The sequence below is a fragment of the Sinocyclocheilus rhinocerous genome, unplaced genomic scaffold (genome assembly GCF_001515625.1).
Source record: "Sinocyclocheilus rhinocerous isolate Xijiao unplaced genomic scaffold, SAMN03320098_v1.1 scaffold1600, whole genome shotgun sequence".
NCBI classification, from domain to species: domain Eukaryota; kingdom Metazoa; phylum Chordata; class Actinopteri; order Cypriniformes; family Cyprinidae; genus Sinocyclocheilus; species Sinocyclocheilus rhinocerous.
Genome location: NW_015665129.1, coordinates 835,596 through 850,703, shown reverse-complemented (window position 1 = coordinate 850,703; position 15,108 = coordinate 835,596). Strand labels below are relative to the sequence as shown.

Here is a 15,108-nt window from a genome sequence, read left to right as displayed (position 1 = left end):
GAGAGACAGGGTCGCATCACAGTGGAGTCAGCTGTCTTAACCGTGGCTTGTGTACACATACCAGCTTCATCATTGTGTCTGTCACGCGACTCTGTTCCCCTTTTGGGCTCTGTCTTTACATTTATTTTGAAAGATGAAGCTCGCGATTATAGTAAGGGAAGTTACATTTCCGACGAGTGCTTGCGGTGTTCGGCCAATCACAATGCACTGGGTCAGCTGGCCAATCAGAGCAGACTGCGCTTGTCGGAAGGAGGGACTTTGTAGAAAACGAAGCGTTTGAGAGAGGCGGGGCATAGAGGACCTACAATAATGTACAGTATTTGAAAAATAATGTGTTTTTTGAACATTAAAGCATGTCAACATATTCTGTTACACCAAATACACAAAATAATTATCTTTAAAAAAGCATCATATGACCCCTTTAAGGCAGTTCAGGGTCCCAAATGCTTACGCATTGTTTCATCCTTGTGTGAAAGTGTCCTTGTTTCTGTAGTGACAGACAACACAGTGCCAAATAGCTTTTGTGGCCCACTTCATCTCTACAATTAAACATGTATATATATATATTTTTTCTTTACTCCCTGACAGGAAACCAGCCCATCTTCCAGCTCTATCAACATCTTCCTCTGAGAAGATCCAGGTTAGCAGTGATGCAGGGTAAGGCCCACTGTGATGGATAACACTTATGATGTTCTTTTACAAGAATAATTATAATGTTGTTTTGTGGTCTTATACGTGCTAAGTCAAACCATTTTTCCTTCATAGATTTACTGAAGAAAAACGTAGCCTGACCTTTATAACCCAGATGCCAATGCCCAGTATGACCTCTGACTCCTGTGTTCTACCAACCCTTAAGAGCACCTGACTGTAAAACTTTTCATATTGTGTTATAGTCAAATATTTCATTTAAAAATATATAGAACAAGACTGTAATTCCCTGAAGTAAAATCTTTAAAATATATTTCATCCATCTTCAGACAAACATCTTCCATTTCCTTCTTTATCCACTGATTTATTGTGTTATTGTTCTATTAGGTTTAGTCTGCCGTGTTAATATATGATTTTTTTTCTCTGCTCATTGCTGCATTCTGTAGCTATATTGTTCTTTCTCTTTTTATGTCAATCATGCTATATAACAATTTTTTTATTTTTCGTTGTTCTTATAAAGTGACCTTGAGTGAATGTTTTATTTGTACACATATATTGTATGTTTTCATGTAAAATAAAACTATAAATAATTATAATATTATAACTATAAAAATTATTATTATTTCATTAAAAACAAATGTAAAAATATCTTGGAGATTTTTACACCATCTTCCATTATGTACAGGTACAGCAGTATGTTCTCTGATGTTATTATGCAGTGTAAAGTTAAAACAACCGAAAACGTTTTAGTGTGGTATAAATATCGAATTCAGAGACGTTGAAAAAAACGCTGTAGTACATCAACAACCTCTGTGTGTTTCCTTGTTAAATCCTCCTGTGTACTTGTAAATGTGTTGCAGGGGGCGCGCTTGGGAACTCACTTCGCATTTTTTTTTGCACTGACTTTCATTTGTAGCAGCAGGGAGAGACGACGGGATAGTGCTCGAGATCACCGCGACCCGGAACCGAGCAACTTCTCAACACTCACATTCCAAGAATATTTGGAGCAGCTGGCATGAATTAAACACACCGAGGTGGTTCGATCTTGAGTATCCGCGTGCACGGTCGACTTTATCGGTCGTTTACTTTACATTTTTGATTGTTGCAAGAAGACTCGACCGCCTTGAACCACAGGCAGACAAGCCAGGGAAAGCAGAAGTCTCAACTCGCCTCGGGCGCTCGTTCTGCAGGCATGTCGCAGAAAGAAAGACCCACTTTCTATCGACAGGAGGTCAACAAGACGATATGGGAGGTCCCTGTGCGATATCAGAACTTGTCTCCCGTCGGCTCTGGTGCATACGGAACTGTTTGGTAAATATTTATCTGTTGTTTCGATGGCGGAACGATGTGCCCCATTCATTCTTACGGGCCCGTACAGCATTGCACTGCGTTAGCAAACTTGCTAATAAGAACAAAGTCCGTAGTTTGTTATGCAAGAGTGATTGCTAGTTACAAAAAGCGGGTTAAAAGTGTTTGTAGTACTGCAAAGTGTTTTTAACGTGTGTGGTTTATGCTTTATAAACACTTAAAGTCACGTATGTTGCAAATGCCACCTCGCGTGCACGCACGCATGCCACTTCAGTTGCAAAGTGATAAAGCTTTTGCGGTGGATGAGCAACGTGATGCACAAGTTAAAATTGTCGAAGATATGAACGCGATGCACTGCAACGTTGTTTTTCTTGTAAACTGCGATGTTTGTTGATGATATAGAACCACACGTTTCTTAATTCGCCCTACTTAGTGGTGTAGTGTGGTCTTAATGCGGACATCTGGTGGGGTCTGTCCTGAATGAGGTCACCCCACATGATGCATCATGACTGTGTCTCGAGAAACAAGGGAGCTGACGTTTTGGGCACCTTAGTGCGCTTGCGAGGCGCAAAATTGCTGTCTTTGTAGGTTACTCGATAGGTTTTGAAACGCAGCCAGTGAGTCAGAGCTGCGTGTCATTTCAAGACTGTTGTAATGATTCATAGCACTTAATTTTATCGTTTGCTTGTAGTAACACCCCGGATGAGGTGAAGCACTGGGTTTGTCTTATGTTATTGTCTTAATCTCGTGATGAATTCCTCTGGATTGCTCGTTTTGGTGTGTTTAGCTGCGATGAGAAAGTTTTGTCGGTGGTTTATGTTTTCTGACACAGTTGGATTTATGATTCACTTAAAGGTGCACTCAGTAATTTGTTGCTAATTAACAAAACATTACAGGTAAATAAATGAACACGTTTGAGAAAAATCATTAAAACTATATTCGTACTCAAATGAGGTGTAGACTCCAGACTATTCTACGTGGAGCGGGTCGCCCCCTCATGATGTTTACATCAAATGACTAGTCTGTCATTCAATCACTTTCAGTCAGCACTTAAGATAACAACGAATTAAAAAGACTAAACAAAAGACAGATTGGCTTTTGGTTATAAAGTACAAAACTACTGGTATTGAAATGAAAAAAGAGTGAGCTATATACATAAACAAAAACTTCCTGCAACTTTAAAGTTAGACCTAACCTTTATTTTTGAAGCACAAGTGCCACCAAACAGAATTGGAAAAATGACCGTTTCCCAAACTTGCCATCAATGTGGCGGCAGATGCTCAAAGAAGCACTCGAAAGCGACATACTGTTTTTAGGGAAACATTCTAAAAATTGTTGTTGTATATTAAAGTGGAAGTATTTTTACATTGTAAAATTGCACATTTCAGCTTCTGAATTGTTGTGATCAGCAAACACACTTGTCATGACACAATGTGTTTCTGAGGCAATGTGACACTTTTTTTTAACCAGTCATGTTTGTGCACATTGAGAGACTTCTTTGGTTTCTTCCTTAAACTCAAAACAAGTGTTACCTCAGTCTTTAATGTTGGCAAATTATTTTCAGAAAGGTCTCTGTGATATTAAACAGACAGGTGTTTGAAGGCCAGGCTCATTTTCTAAATTACTCCTACTCAGGGCAGACAGGTTGTTTATGCACCAAAGTGACTGTTAGAAGCTGCGATGCTAGGCAACCGTGCTATCTAGATTATATTTCATGGGCCCCCTTATTGTGTCTGTGTAATTGAATATCTGATGAACAGATTGCACTGGGTTTGAAGTGCCAGGCTCATCTCTCAGCTTATGCAGTTGTTTCAAAAAAGAGAAGCACTGAGATTTTCTTTGATAAGATCTGTTAGTTCTCTGTCAAGTTATAGCCTGCATGTAAAATATCCTGTGGTTCTTTAAAGGTTGTATCATGACCCTCTGTTAAGTCTACTTCATTGTTGTGGTGGTCAATGTGTGACAAATTATTAAACAATTTGTCCTTGAAAAGGTAGTTTATGATTGGTTGCAATAAGTATGTTTCACTGTTTAGTTCCTTCTGTAAGCCTTGGTGGTTATTTCCATGAGGAAGTGAGAATCTGACCGGTTTTTGTTTCAGTCTGAAATGTATAGCAAGTTAATTCAGTGCCTTTTATATGCTGACTCCTACTTGCAACTGTCTTTAACTTTGGTCCTGTTGTAGCATGTTGGAGTTTCAGTTTTGCAACAAAGTGACGGCATGTTTGAATCATGTGTGTTTCAGCTCTGCATATGATGAAAAGACAGGATTAAAGGTTGCCGTGAAGAAGCTGTCAAGACCGTTTCAGTCCATCATCCATGCCAAGCGGACCTACAGGGAATTGCGGCTACTCAAGCATATGAAACATGAGAATGTGAGTTTGGATCGCAGGTATTATCAAACTGACAAGGCTAATATGCACAGTGGTGTATGGTAATCCCAATTAAAGGCTTAGTTCATTCAAATATTTAAAATTCTGTCATTATTTACTCACCCAAACCTGTTTTTCTCTCTTCCACAAAAGAAGACATATATTGCAAACTTCCATTAATTTCTTAATTAGGAAGACTAAGGTAGTCATGGTAGTTGCATATGAAGTTTTTAAAATGAAAAAAATATGCCACACATGCCATTATAAAGTCCCATCCCTCGCAGCCTTGTTTTCATTCCAGGAAATTCAATATGGCTTCTAACATTATTAAGGTCAATGGGGCAACATAATGACCATGAGTGAACTGGCAAACTAGAATTTCTAAATTAAGAGGATTTTAACTAGTTACTGCACAAGACAAAAGTCCCTTTTCTCTTGGGTCCCCAACATAATTCACAATAAATAATTATTGTTGGAAATCATAAAATAGAATAGGTCAATAATAGGATGTTTGCTGTAAAATAGCAGTGATGTGCAAGTGGAAATGTGGGTTATTATACCCTTAAATCAAGCCCTGTCATTGAGCTATTGCTCCAGGGGCTCTGGAACATAATTTTTCTCACTGTATCCTTGAAAACGCCAGCAAATTCTGAGCAGCTCTCCTCTGCTATTAGAGTTAGCCATTATTCTGTCTGTCAGAATCAAACTGGTATTAAAACATAGTAATTCCTCTCTTTTTCTTATTAGAAATTGGGTTATACAGGGAATTCTATAACTGCTTAATTCTAGATTTTCCTTGTCAGGTTACGCAATGAAATCTTAATGCAAGACTGTACATGCTGTACTAAGTGATCCTGATTCGTGTTCTTTGCACTTTGTGCTTGCAGGTGATTGGCCTGCTGGATGTTTTTACACCTGCCACCAGCCTGGAGGAGTTTAATGATGTGTGAGTCAGACAATTACTTCCTTCCTAAGAGATCTTTTCACTAGACTTGATTGATTTTTTTTTCTTGAATATGACTATACTTCATGCAAGTGTTAATTAAACTGGAGGAAATAGTCCACTCAAACATTTAGCGTCAGTAAAATTATTTTTGAAAAAATTAATTCCTTTACTCAACAAGGGCACTTTAAATGTTTTAAAAGTGACAGTAAAGACGTTTATAATGTTATAGAAAAATTGTTTCAAATAAAAGGTGTTCTATTCAGAATCCTGAAAGAATCCAGAAAAAAAAGCATCATGGTTTTCACACAATTGTTAAGCAGCTCAGCTGTTTTCAGCATTGATAATAATAATAATAATAATAAATATATCTAAAGTGCCAGATCAGCAGTTTAGAATGTGTCACTGAAGACTGGAGTAATGACTGAAAATTCAGCTTATCCATCACAGGAATAAATTATGTTTTAAAGTATAGAAGTTATTTTAAATGGTAATATATATTTAAAATAAATAATACTGTTTTACTAGATCAAATAAATGTAGCCTTTGTGAGCTTTTTTTCAGTAACATGAAAGAAAATCTTGCTTACTAAAACTTTTGAAGGATAGTGTAAATTCATTCAGAAAACCATTTTATTGCAGACAGGTGGGCAAAATGAAGTGGCTACTGCACATCAAAAATAGAAACTATGTCTGCCAACTGAAGCTGTGATCAGACACTTCCTGTGTAAACAGCTGTGTTGAACATAGAGCAATTTGGTTTTGATGCGCTGTGTCCTTTAGTTCAGCTTTATAATCCCATTAATATAATAATATAATAGTACAGCTTAATATACCCCTATGTGTTTAGCGCTAATTTCTCATACATAATACAGCATTATTTATCTTGTGCCATTTGTTACATGACTAGAAGCATCTCGTGCTCGAGCTCTCGTGGTTTTATGGAGCTTCGGGTTTCCACAGAGACTGAGCTTTTTGTGCTGCCTGGCTCCAGCCTAGCAGCCGTGGGTTGGTGGGTAATGCTAAGGATACAGCCAGGTTGTAAAACCAGATGCTGCGGTGACTTAACATCGATTCTGCTGCCAAAAATAGACCTGATGGATGAAGGGCATCCGCACTTTGCTTCAGTTTTTCATTTGTCTGTGCAAGTAGAAGCGATGTATGTTTGTTTACTGTCTCTAATCTGTGTCCCCCCCCCCAAATCTTTGTGGGGGTTGGATGTATTTGTTGATTATCTCTAATGCTGAGTGTGTCTATTGGGTGGAGAGTGTTTCTGGGATTAAGTAGGGCTTATTTTAAGCTCTGCTGTGTGTCGTATCACAGTGGCTGTGTTTGACCTGTAGCTCCACCCTCTTGCCAAGAGTCAGTGCTTATTTAGACTATACTGTTGGTTACCATGAAGTGTTTGTTTGATAGGTTGAAGACTGTAATAAAATCTGATTGTTAATGTGCCTGAATATACTGTGAGCCAGGTTCAGTGGTCAATACAGTTGCACATTGGCAAAATCGAAGGACTTGCTCATTTAAATTAACCCTTACATATCTGTTCTTTCAGTTCTACCTTTAAGTGACCACTTGAGTATAACAGTCCTTCTTAAGTAATAATATATTTATTAATATATAATTTATTATATGTACACAACCATTTAACACATTTATTTTTTGGCAGTTATGGTCTGTTATGCTGCCCAAGGCTGCATTTATTTGCAGTAAATACAGTACAAACAGTAATGTTGTGAACTATTATTACAATTTAAAACACAGGTTTTCTGCATTAACATATTTTAAAATGTAATTTATTCCTGTGATGGCAAACTGAATTTTCAGCAGCTGTTACTCCAGTCGCCAGTGTCACGTGATCCTTCAGAAATAAAAAGAACTTTTTTAACAATGTGAAAGTTTTTACTATCACTTTTGCTCAATTGAATGCATCCTTGATCAATTAAAGCATTCGTTTATTTAAATAAAAAATCTCACTGGCCCCAAACTTTAAGGTCGTGTAATTTTATTTATAAGGTCATTCTGTGAATGCCCAAATCAATAAATAATAAATAAGTATCTAAAGTATTTAATCACTATTGTAAGGAAAGCAGTATTGTGAAATATTGATTATATGATTGTATCAGCACAGCTCTAGTTTATATATCCCTATGGTTTCCTGTTTCTTCTCTCACAGACCCAAAATAATCATTAAAATATGTGCGAGCAGCTATCCCAGGATATTTACATGAAAACTGATCCAGTCGCACATCTTGATGTTGACAGTAGTTAGAAGTTCCTCCATGGCCAAAACTTGTGTTAAGTTGTTGCTTCACTTTGGAAGCACAGTCAGCAGCCTTCAAGCAAAACAAGATTATTGGATTTATCAAAACAGAACTAAATGTTCCCTACATTTCAGTCTATGCTGTCACTCCCAACAGCAGGTTAAACAGTTGGCAGGAGAATAACATTCCTGTGTTCTGTTTGGCAGGTACCTGGTGACTCATCTAATGGGTGCTGACCTGAATAATATTGTGAAGTGTCAGAAGCTGACCGATGATCATGTTCAGTTCCTTATTTACCAGATCCTGCGAGGGCTTAAGGTGAAACTGCACATTTTCTATCCTGTAACAAACACAAACAGGAATCTCTTAAATATCTTAAGTCTGATGTAAATAAGACTTAACCTGGAATTTGATTCTCTCACTTAACCTAGCCTTCCCCCCCACCTATTTTTCTTTTAATTTTACCAGTACATCCATTCGGCTGACATAATTCACAGGGTAAGTGTTCAGAAAAGGCCTGCAGGCTTTTTCCCCCTTAAAAAATTTGTGTTTGTTGCCCCGTGGAGCCAATTCTCCCTGGCATCACCATGCTGCATGCTCAGGCCTGCTGTTGTGCAAAGACTAAAGCTAGAAATTGCTAGAAATGAGTTTTGTCTTAAAGGAATAGTCTGTGTTATTTTCAGCTTGATGCCTGTGGACAGCATCGTTGCCATACTGTCGATTACCACAGAAGATAATTTTGATTCATTTTTTATTTAGTTTCTGTTCCACAGAAGTCACATAGGTAATCTAAAAGATTTTGACTGCATTACAGCTCACATAACGTTTTTGTTTTAAAATGTATTCATGTTTATGCGTTCACATTGCTTTTTAAAAATATATGCAGTTTCTTTTGTTTTAATGAACTTGAAATGGCAATGTTTTGTCTCTGGAAATGTGAAAAAAAGTGTTACATCTATACATTTAATTAATAAATTGCTGCAAATATTCTTTTAAAACAGTTGGTTGTTGTGGTATAAAGAAACTGTAAACTAATTGTCACTAATTGTTTCCCAGGACTTGAAACCCAGTAATCTGGCAGTTAATGAAGACTGTGAACTTAAGGTGAGTCTGTCTTTTTTTTAAAGGGGTCATATGATGCGATTTCAATTTTTCCTTTCTCTTTGGAGTGTTACAAGCTCATAACATAAAGAAGATACGCTTTTTTAGCAGCATCATATGACCCCTTTAATAGTTGTTATACTTTTGCTTGTAATTTGGTTACTCAAATCATCCTGTAAACATAAATTTTTCCGCCCTCTTTTTTGTATCTCAGATCCTTGACTTTGGTCTGGCTCGACACACAGATGATGAGATGACAGGGTATGTGGCCACAAGGTGGTACCGTGCTCCAGAGATCATGCTTAACTGGATGCACTACAACATGACAGGTAACACAACTACACCCACATCTGATACAATACAAATCAACTCATTTTGAATCAGTGGAGAAAATTGCTTTTCAAAACTAGATGGTGTAGATTTCTTATGCACAAGTCTCTTATAGAAATATAATTATATTATAATATATTTTTAAATGTAATTTATTAAAGCTGAATTTTCAGCAGCCATTACACCAGACGTCAGTGTCACAGTGTCACATGATCCTTCAGAAGTCATTCTAAAATGCTGATTTGGTGCTCAAGAAATATTTTTTCTACAATATCAATGTTGAAAACAGTTATGCTGCTTAATACATTTATTTTTAGGATTCTTTGAATAGAAATTTTAAAGAACAGCATTTATTTGAAATAGAATTTACATTTCTACAGTGTAAATGTCTTTACTGTCACTTTTGATCAAGTTAATTCATCCTTGCTGAATGAAGGTATTACATTCTTTAAAAATAATTTTACTGACCCCAAAAGCTTGAATGGTAGTGTAGTTACGACAAATACCAAGCAAGCTGACTGGCCAAATCTCGATGGGTTTGCCTAAATGAGGATTGTGGCTGTTGATCCATGCCATTTTTTACAGCTCTCTGTGAGAAGATAGCTGGGTCAGGACACAAGAGAGGGAACATGTGCTTGCTGCCTCTCCAGTAATGTTGTTTCTTGATTTCTTTTCAGTGGACATTTGGTCAGTGGGATGCATCATGGCTGAGCTGTTGACAGGCAGGACTCTGTTTCCTGGCACAGATCGTATCCTTTTCCTCTCATTTCCCCCCTCGCTGACCTGCAAAAAATTCTCTGTAAATTGCACCATGGCTCCAAGCCAGAAAATGCATGATTTAGTATTTTTAAGTGCGCATTAGCTCTCATGCTGATTTAAATGTATACAAATTATGGATAAGTGTTTTTAACACCACATTAGGGCTGCACGATAAATCGAAATGGAATCGAGATCGCGATTCGACAGAAGCTGCGATTGTCATGCGTATCTTTCAGTGAAGCACGGTTCTGTGATCAGCAGTAAATCTCCATCCGAAGGCCAGAGGGCGCTCTCGCGCTGAAACTCCAAATATGCCCCGAAGAAGTAATCCAGGAAATGCCTATAGCTGCAGCTGAATAAACAGAAGATTAAACTGCTTTCATTGATTCAACGTGACTAGTAAACACACGACTACGACAATATATGGTTTATCTGAGTTCTTATTATTATAATTTTCATTAAAATAAAGTATATTTATAATGCAATGCCTTTATCACTGCTTAAATACTATGAAATATGTTGCGTGCCTTATTCTGTGTAAGAAGCCACATCATCTCACAGAAGGATTTATTTCAAACACTCGACTGACATTATGAAGTGAGTTTGGAGTAAAAATATGTTATTAAATGTGGTATTTTCACATGCTTTCAGATGAACTCTTTCTACGACTCTGTGTAGTAAATTCTGCTCCGTCTGAAAGCAGCTGATGATGATTTCCTGCTGATTACAGAACCGGCATTACTAACAAATTGAGCATGACAATTGCATTCGATTAATCGTGCAGCCCTACACCACATTCCAATTTATTTTCTATGTTTCTCCCATTTTTCTGTCCTTGCAGTGTGTATTTGTGCTACGGCAGAACCTCTTGTCTTAAACTGAACTTTTGTCCTTTCCGTTTAAGCTCCGCCTTTAAGCTACGGCCCAAGACGCAACAGTGATTGGAAGGATTTATCATCCATCAATATGAGAATGCAATAAACTGCCCTGCAGGAAATGACATACCTCTTTCTCGCTTCTAATTTCCAATGACAAATGTTTTCAGGTTTCAGCACTTGCGGTGTATTTCCCCCCTGGCTTTGCATATTTGACACACTGTATCTTGAACGGCTGCCACTCTAAATGCATCTGGCTCCACAACATCCATGGAACAGAAATACTTGCCAAATATTTCCCCCTCTCACAGGCAGAGCACACCTGTGCAGCTTCTTCTGATTTGCTTTTGCTGAGCAGGCTGAAAATATTCAACCTGTGCTATTTTTATCAGCTTGCTCGTCTTTCCACAGGTGTGACCGAAGCGTCTATGCTTTCCTGTTCTTTATGAACACATGAAACCAAAATAAGCGTTTCCTGCTTTGTTTTTGTGGCCTGTTCCCTGTTGAGCCACACTAGTTTTCCTTCATCTCATTTTATTAGACATCGATCAGTTGAAGCTTATTATGCTTCTGGTTGGAACTCCAGGACCTGAGCTGTTAATGAAAATTTCATCGGAGTCTGTGAGTTTGATATATTTAGGAAGTGTGTACTTGCTAAAAACGCCTGTCTGTGTTGATTTTCAAAGTGGAAAATCCATTTGAAGCTGGCAGCTGTAATAGCTTTTCTCTGGTCCAGGCTGGATGAGGATTCTTTGAATCGGAAGTTCAAAAGAACAGTATTTATTTGCAATAATTTTTTTTTGTACTATTATAAATATCTTAAGTGTCATTTATGAATTTAATGAATCATTGCTGAATAAAAGTAGTAATTTTTTAAACAAATAAATAAGTAAATAAATACATAAATACTGACCCCAAAAATAGACCGTCTACAAGACTAGTTACCAGATCTTAAAGTGAGAAAGCTAGTTTTTGAGACATGGTGGCTGGATGACCAGCTAATGATCTGCTTGGACCAGCTAGAAAACACTATAAGCTGGATTTTCCAACAGGGAATGTGTTGATTGTCGCTAATTGAAAAGTATGCTTCTCCAGTGTTCTCTAACTAAACTTTGACCTTTTGGCTTCACTTTTAGATGAAAGACTGATTTGAGGTTCTATTTGGGACTGAATCATCATCTAAACTGAAATGAACAAGCCTGAGTTTTGTCTTCCAGCCCTGCTGATGTATTTCTAAACTGATTTTAATCCTTGTCAAAATCTCAAAAGCATGACATTCTTCTCGGCTGTATATGAACACAATTTGCATGCCAATTTCTCCTCTCTCCTTCTTTGATCATGTCTTTCTCCCTAGAGCAGTGGAGAACCACAATATAATGTCTAGATAACATTTGACAAATTTGCATTACACTAAATTTGTTGACCGTGAGCTCCTTGACCCGGCCTTCAAAGATATAAACCAGCTTCAGCAGATAATGCGACTTACAGGAACTCCACCTGCCTCTCTAATAAGCAGGATGCCTAGCCATGAGGTGAGCTCGCTGTCGCCCAGCCCCTTGTTTGCAGAATACCCATCATGCCCTTTAATTGGCAGACCTCTTTTTGGAAATACGGACTGCATTTAGAAGAATTTAAAAAGTCCTATTAACTTATAATAAAGCGATATCACACGATCAAGAGAGATTGATAAACACATCCATGCGTTCTGTAATCTCTCCAGTTCCAAGCTTGAGTAATACAAATTATGATGTTGGACTGAAAACCCACTCAGCCAATCAAATTAGGGGAACAGAGCAAACTGATACAATATACATTAGAACATTGTCAAGTCTGGTTAAAACATTATTTTATGTGGAGAATACAAGCAAAAGTAATAGTGGTAATAAAGTCGACCCAATAGAGTTCCTTTATCTTCTCCGCTTTCTCCTTTGCTCACTGCTTGCCGCTGAGCCGTCATGCAGTTATTCACTGATCTACGCGAGCTGAAATCACTGTCTGTCATCGCCAGCACAGCACAGACCCCTCTGCCTTCTGAAGCTGTTTGTTTGCTGCATTATTCAAATGGCACTGCATACTAACACCACAATGTTATGATTCACAGGGTTAGCAATGTGCAAAACACAAGCAGTTGTCATGGTGATCAAGTCAAGAATTGCAACAAGCTCAGTTCTTAATTGTAATATTAACTTTAAATGAATATAGCTGCTACTTTGATAATGACAGTAATCAACATTATTTCATTACCTCTGACTGCTCATGGTTCACCTGGTTCTTTCCACAGGCTCGTACTTACATCAACTCACTTCCTCAGATGCCCAAGAGGAATTTTGCTGATGTGTTTATCGGAGCTAATCCACAAGGTAAAAGTGGCAGTTGTGCTGCTTATTATTTTTGTGGAAAAAGTGATACATTTAGAGTTCTTGATGAACAGAAAGTTCAGAAAAACTGCATTTTAAACATTCTAATTGTCTTTACTGTCACTTTTGATAAATGTAACGCATCCTTGCTGAATAGAAAAAACAAACAAACAAAAATACTTTTTAATGGTTGTGCATGTGCAAATACAGTGTTGGTATATTTAGTGTAAGTGTACACATTATTTATGAAACAAACAGGGCAGTAAAATATTTAGAGAAAAAAAGCTGAAGGTATTTGTTTTTAATTAAATATTTCATTCTTTTTGTTTTAGCTGTGGACCTTCTAGAGAAGATGCTGGTTTTGGACACGGATAAGCGCATCACGGCGGCGGAGGCTCTGGCTCACCCGTACTTTGCTCAGTACCATGACCCAGATGATGAACCCGAGGCAGAGCCTTTCGACCAGAGCTTTGAGAGCCAAGAGCTTGATATTGAAGAGTGGAAACGTGAGTCAAGAGTTTTTGCTCTGTTTATAAGAAAAATGCCAAAAAGTTACAAGTGCTTTAAGCAAGTTTAGCAGGTGTGTTCACTTGAGGCATTGAGTTAGACCCCCCATCCTCCCACTCTGAACCAGTGTTATTTTATGATAATTTTTAAACTATTATAATTACTATACTATATTTATATTAATTTACTATTACTTTCTGAATAAACCATTACTATTACTAATTGAATTAGGTTTTATTTTTATAGTATTTTTAAATTTTAATTTAATAAGTCATTTTGTTCTGTGCTTTTGCCGTTTTTATTCATTTTTGTTTTAGTTTTAAAATATTTATATTTAGGTATTTTCATTTATGTTTTCGTTCAGTTTTAGTTTTTATTAATATCAGTTAGTATTTTTAGTGCTTCAACTTCAACAAATTGTTTTAGTTGCATAGGCAATATTTTTAATTTGTTTAGTTGTTTTTCATCTAATATTTATATATATATTTTTTCAGCTTTATTTCAATTAGTAAAATGTTTCAGTTAATAAAAATAACGGGCAGTTTTCATAAAGCCATTATTTAGGATAGTCTAGATTTACGTTTTAATGTATGTTGCAGTCACAACCTTAATTGTTGGTTTCTGTTCCTGTTCAGGTCAGACATATGACGAGGTGATAAGTTTTGATCCGCCAGTCTTTGAGGGAGATGAAATGGAATCTTGACCTTCTCTTCTGGATGGCAATCAAACCAACTGTACTACTTTTACAGTAATGCTGCCATTTTGCAGTATTGTAATCAACCAGTCAGTAGGATGTTTGACGGTTTCTTTTATTTTTTGTATGTGTCTGCTGGGCCAAACAGAAGGAAAAGATGTCATAGAAAATCATTATTTGAATCTCTTCAAAGGATTCTGATAGTAATAATATCAACCATTTTTTTTTCATGCAAGTCCACTTGTAAATGTAACATCTCCCTGAAATTTCTTAGTATTTAGTTGTGCTGTTATAATGTTCTTTCTGTGTACAATGCATCACATTTGCAGTACTTTTAAAATGTTCAGAAAACATTGTTCATTTAGTTTCTGTTAATATATATATTTTCCAATCAAATAATGAGCATTGTATTTAAGGATTTACAGTATGTTCCTCATTAATCAGTTTTCATAAAGATGGGATTTATTGGAGTCTGCTTTGATAGAGCTAGGATGAAAAATGTAAATTGTTGCATTGGGTATTGGTGATATGTTTAGGCTATTTGTAAATATACGTTCCATAAAGCTTTTCGAATCTGTAGCTGTTTTATTTCTGATCTTTTTCACATTTTTTGTGTGTGTTTCCTAGGCAGAGAAAGTGTGTGTGTCTGTCTGAGGTTGCTACTATGAACTGTATGCGATATGATTCTGCATCCAGTAGCTGTTTTTAAAATGCTATTAATTGAATGTTCAAATATGAAAGTAGAGTAAAATATTTATGTACTTTTGAGGTGGTATTTATGAACCTGTAAAGCCGCAACTGTCTTTGGCACCTGACATAGAAAACATGGAATCAAACACACCATTGTTTACTGAAAATAAAGGCCGATATTTTTCAGAAACTTCTTTGTTTTGATTGTTTGTTTTATGTTGAACAATAGAGAGTGAGGTCATTTTTGACCTTCTCCACCCT

General features: G+C 36.9%; 2 protein-coding genes across 4 annotated transcripts in view; both read left to right on the top strand.

Moving 5' to 3' along the window:
* bbof1a (basal body orientation factor 1a) overlaps window positions 1-1,103 on the top strand; it is a 5,820-nt gene extending 4,717 nt beyond the window's left edge. Inside the window, exons 11-12 of the mRNA XM_016542146.1 lie at window positions 589-657; window positions 766-1,103. Coding sequence (XP_016397632.1) covers window positions 589-657; window positions 766-865 — 169 coding nt within the window. The 3' untranslated portion in view covers window positions 866-1,103. The remainder of the gene's footprint in view (window positions 1-588; window positions 658-765) is intronic.
* A 359-nt stretch (window positions 1,104-1,462) lies between these two features.
* On the top strand, window positions 1,463-15,037 carry mapk14a (mitogen-activated protein kinase 14a). 3 transcript variants are annotated; one of them, XM_016542260.1, is made up of 13 exons: window positions 1,464-1,959; window positions 4,202-4,331; window positions 5,216-5,274; window positions 7,741-7,852; window positions 8,003-8,032; window positions 8,591-8,638; window positions 8,850-8,964; window positions 9,643-9,714; window positions 12,052-12,131; window positions 12,881-12,959; window positions 13,289-13,462; window positions 14,099-14,197; window positions 14,306-15,037. In XM_016542260.1, the coding sequence occupies exons 1-12, from the start codon at window positions 1,841-1,843 to the stop codon at window positions 14,164-14,166; spliced, it is 1,086 nt and encodes a 361-aa protein (XP_016397746.1). In that variant the 5' UTR covers window positions 1,464-1,840; the 3' UTR covers window positions 14,167-14,197; window positions 14,306-15,037. The 3 variants fall into 3 exon arrangements, with proteins under 3 accessions (XP_016397745.1, XP_016397746.1, XP_016397744.1); XM_016542259.1 differs by lacking the exon at window positions 12,052-12,131 and adding an exon at window positions 11,141-11,220 and having other exon boundaries at window positions 1,463-1,959; window positions 14,099-15,037; XM_016542258.1 differs by having other exon boundaries at window positions 14,099-15,037.
* Window positions 15,038-15,108: the final 71 nt, after the last annotated feature.

Coding starts and splice junctions, on each gene's coding strand:
- mapk14a (XM_016542259.1), top strand. CDS start 1,841: ATGTCGCAGAAAGAAAGACCCACTTTCTATCGACAGGAGGTCAACAAG. Junction 8,033..8,590: donor CGGCTGACATAATTCACAGG/GTAAGTGTTCAG, acceptor ATTGTTTCCCAG/GACTTGAAACCCAGTAATCT. Junction 8,965..9,642: donor GATGCACTACAACATGACAG/GTAACACAACTA, acceptor ATTTCTTTTCAG/TGGACATTTGGTCAGTGGGA.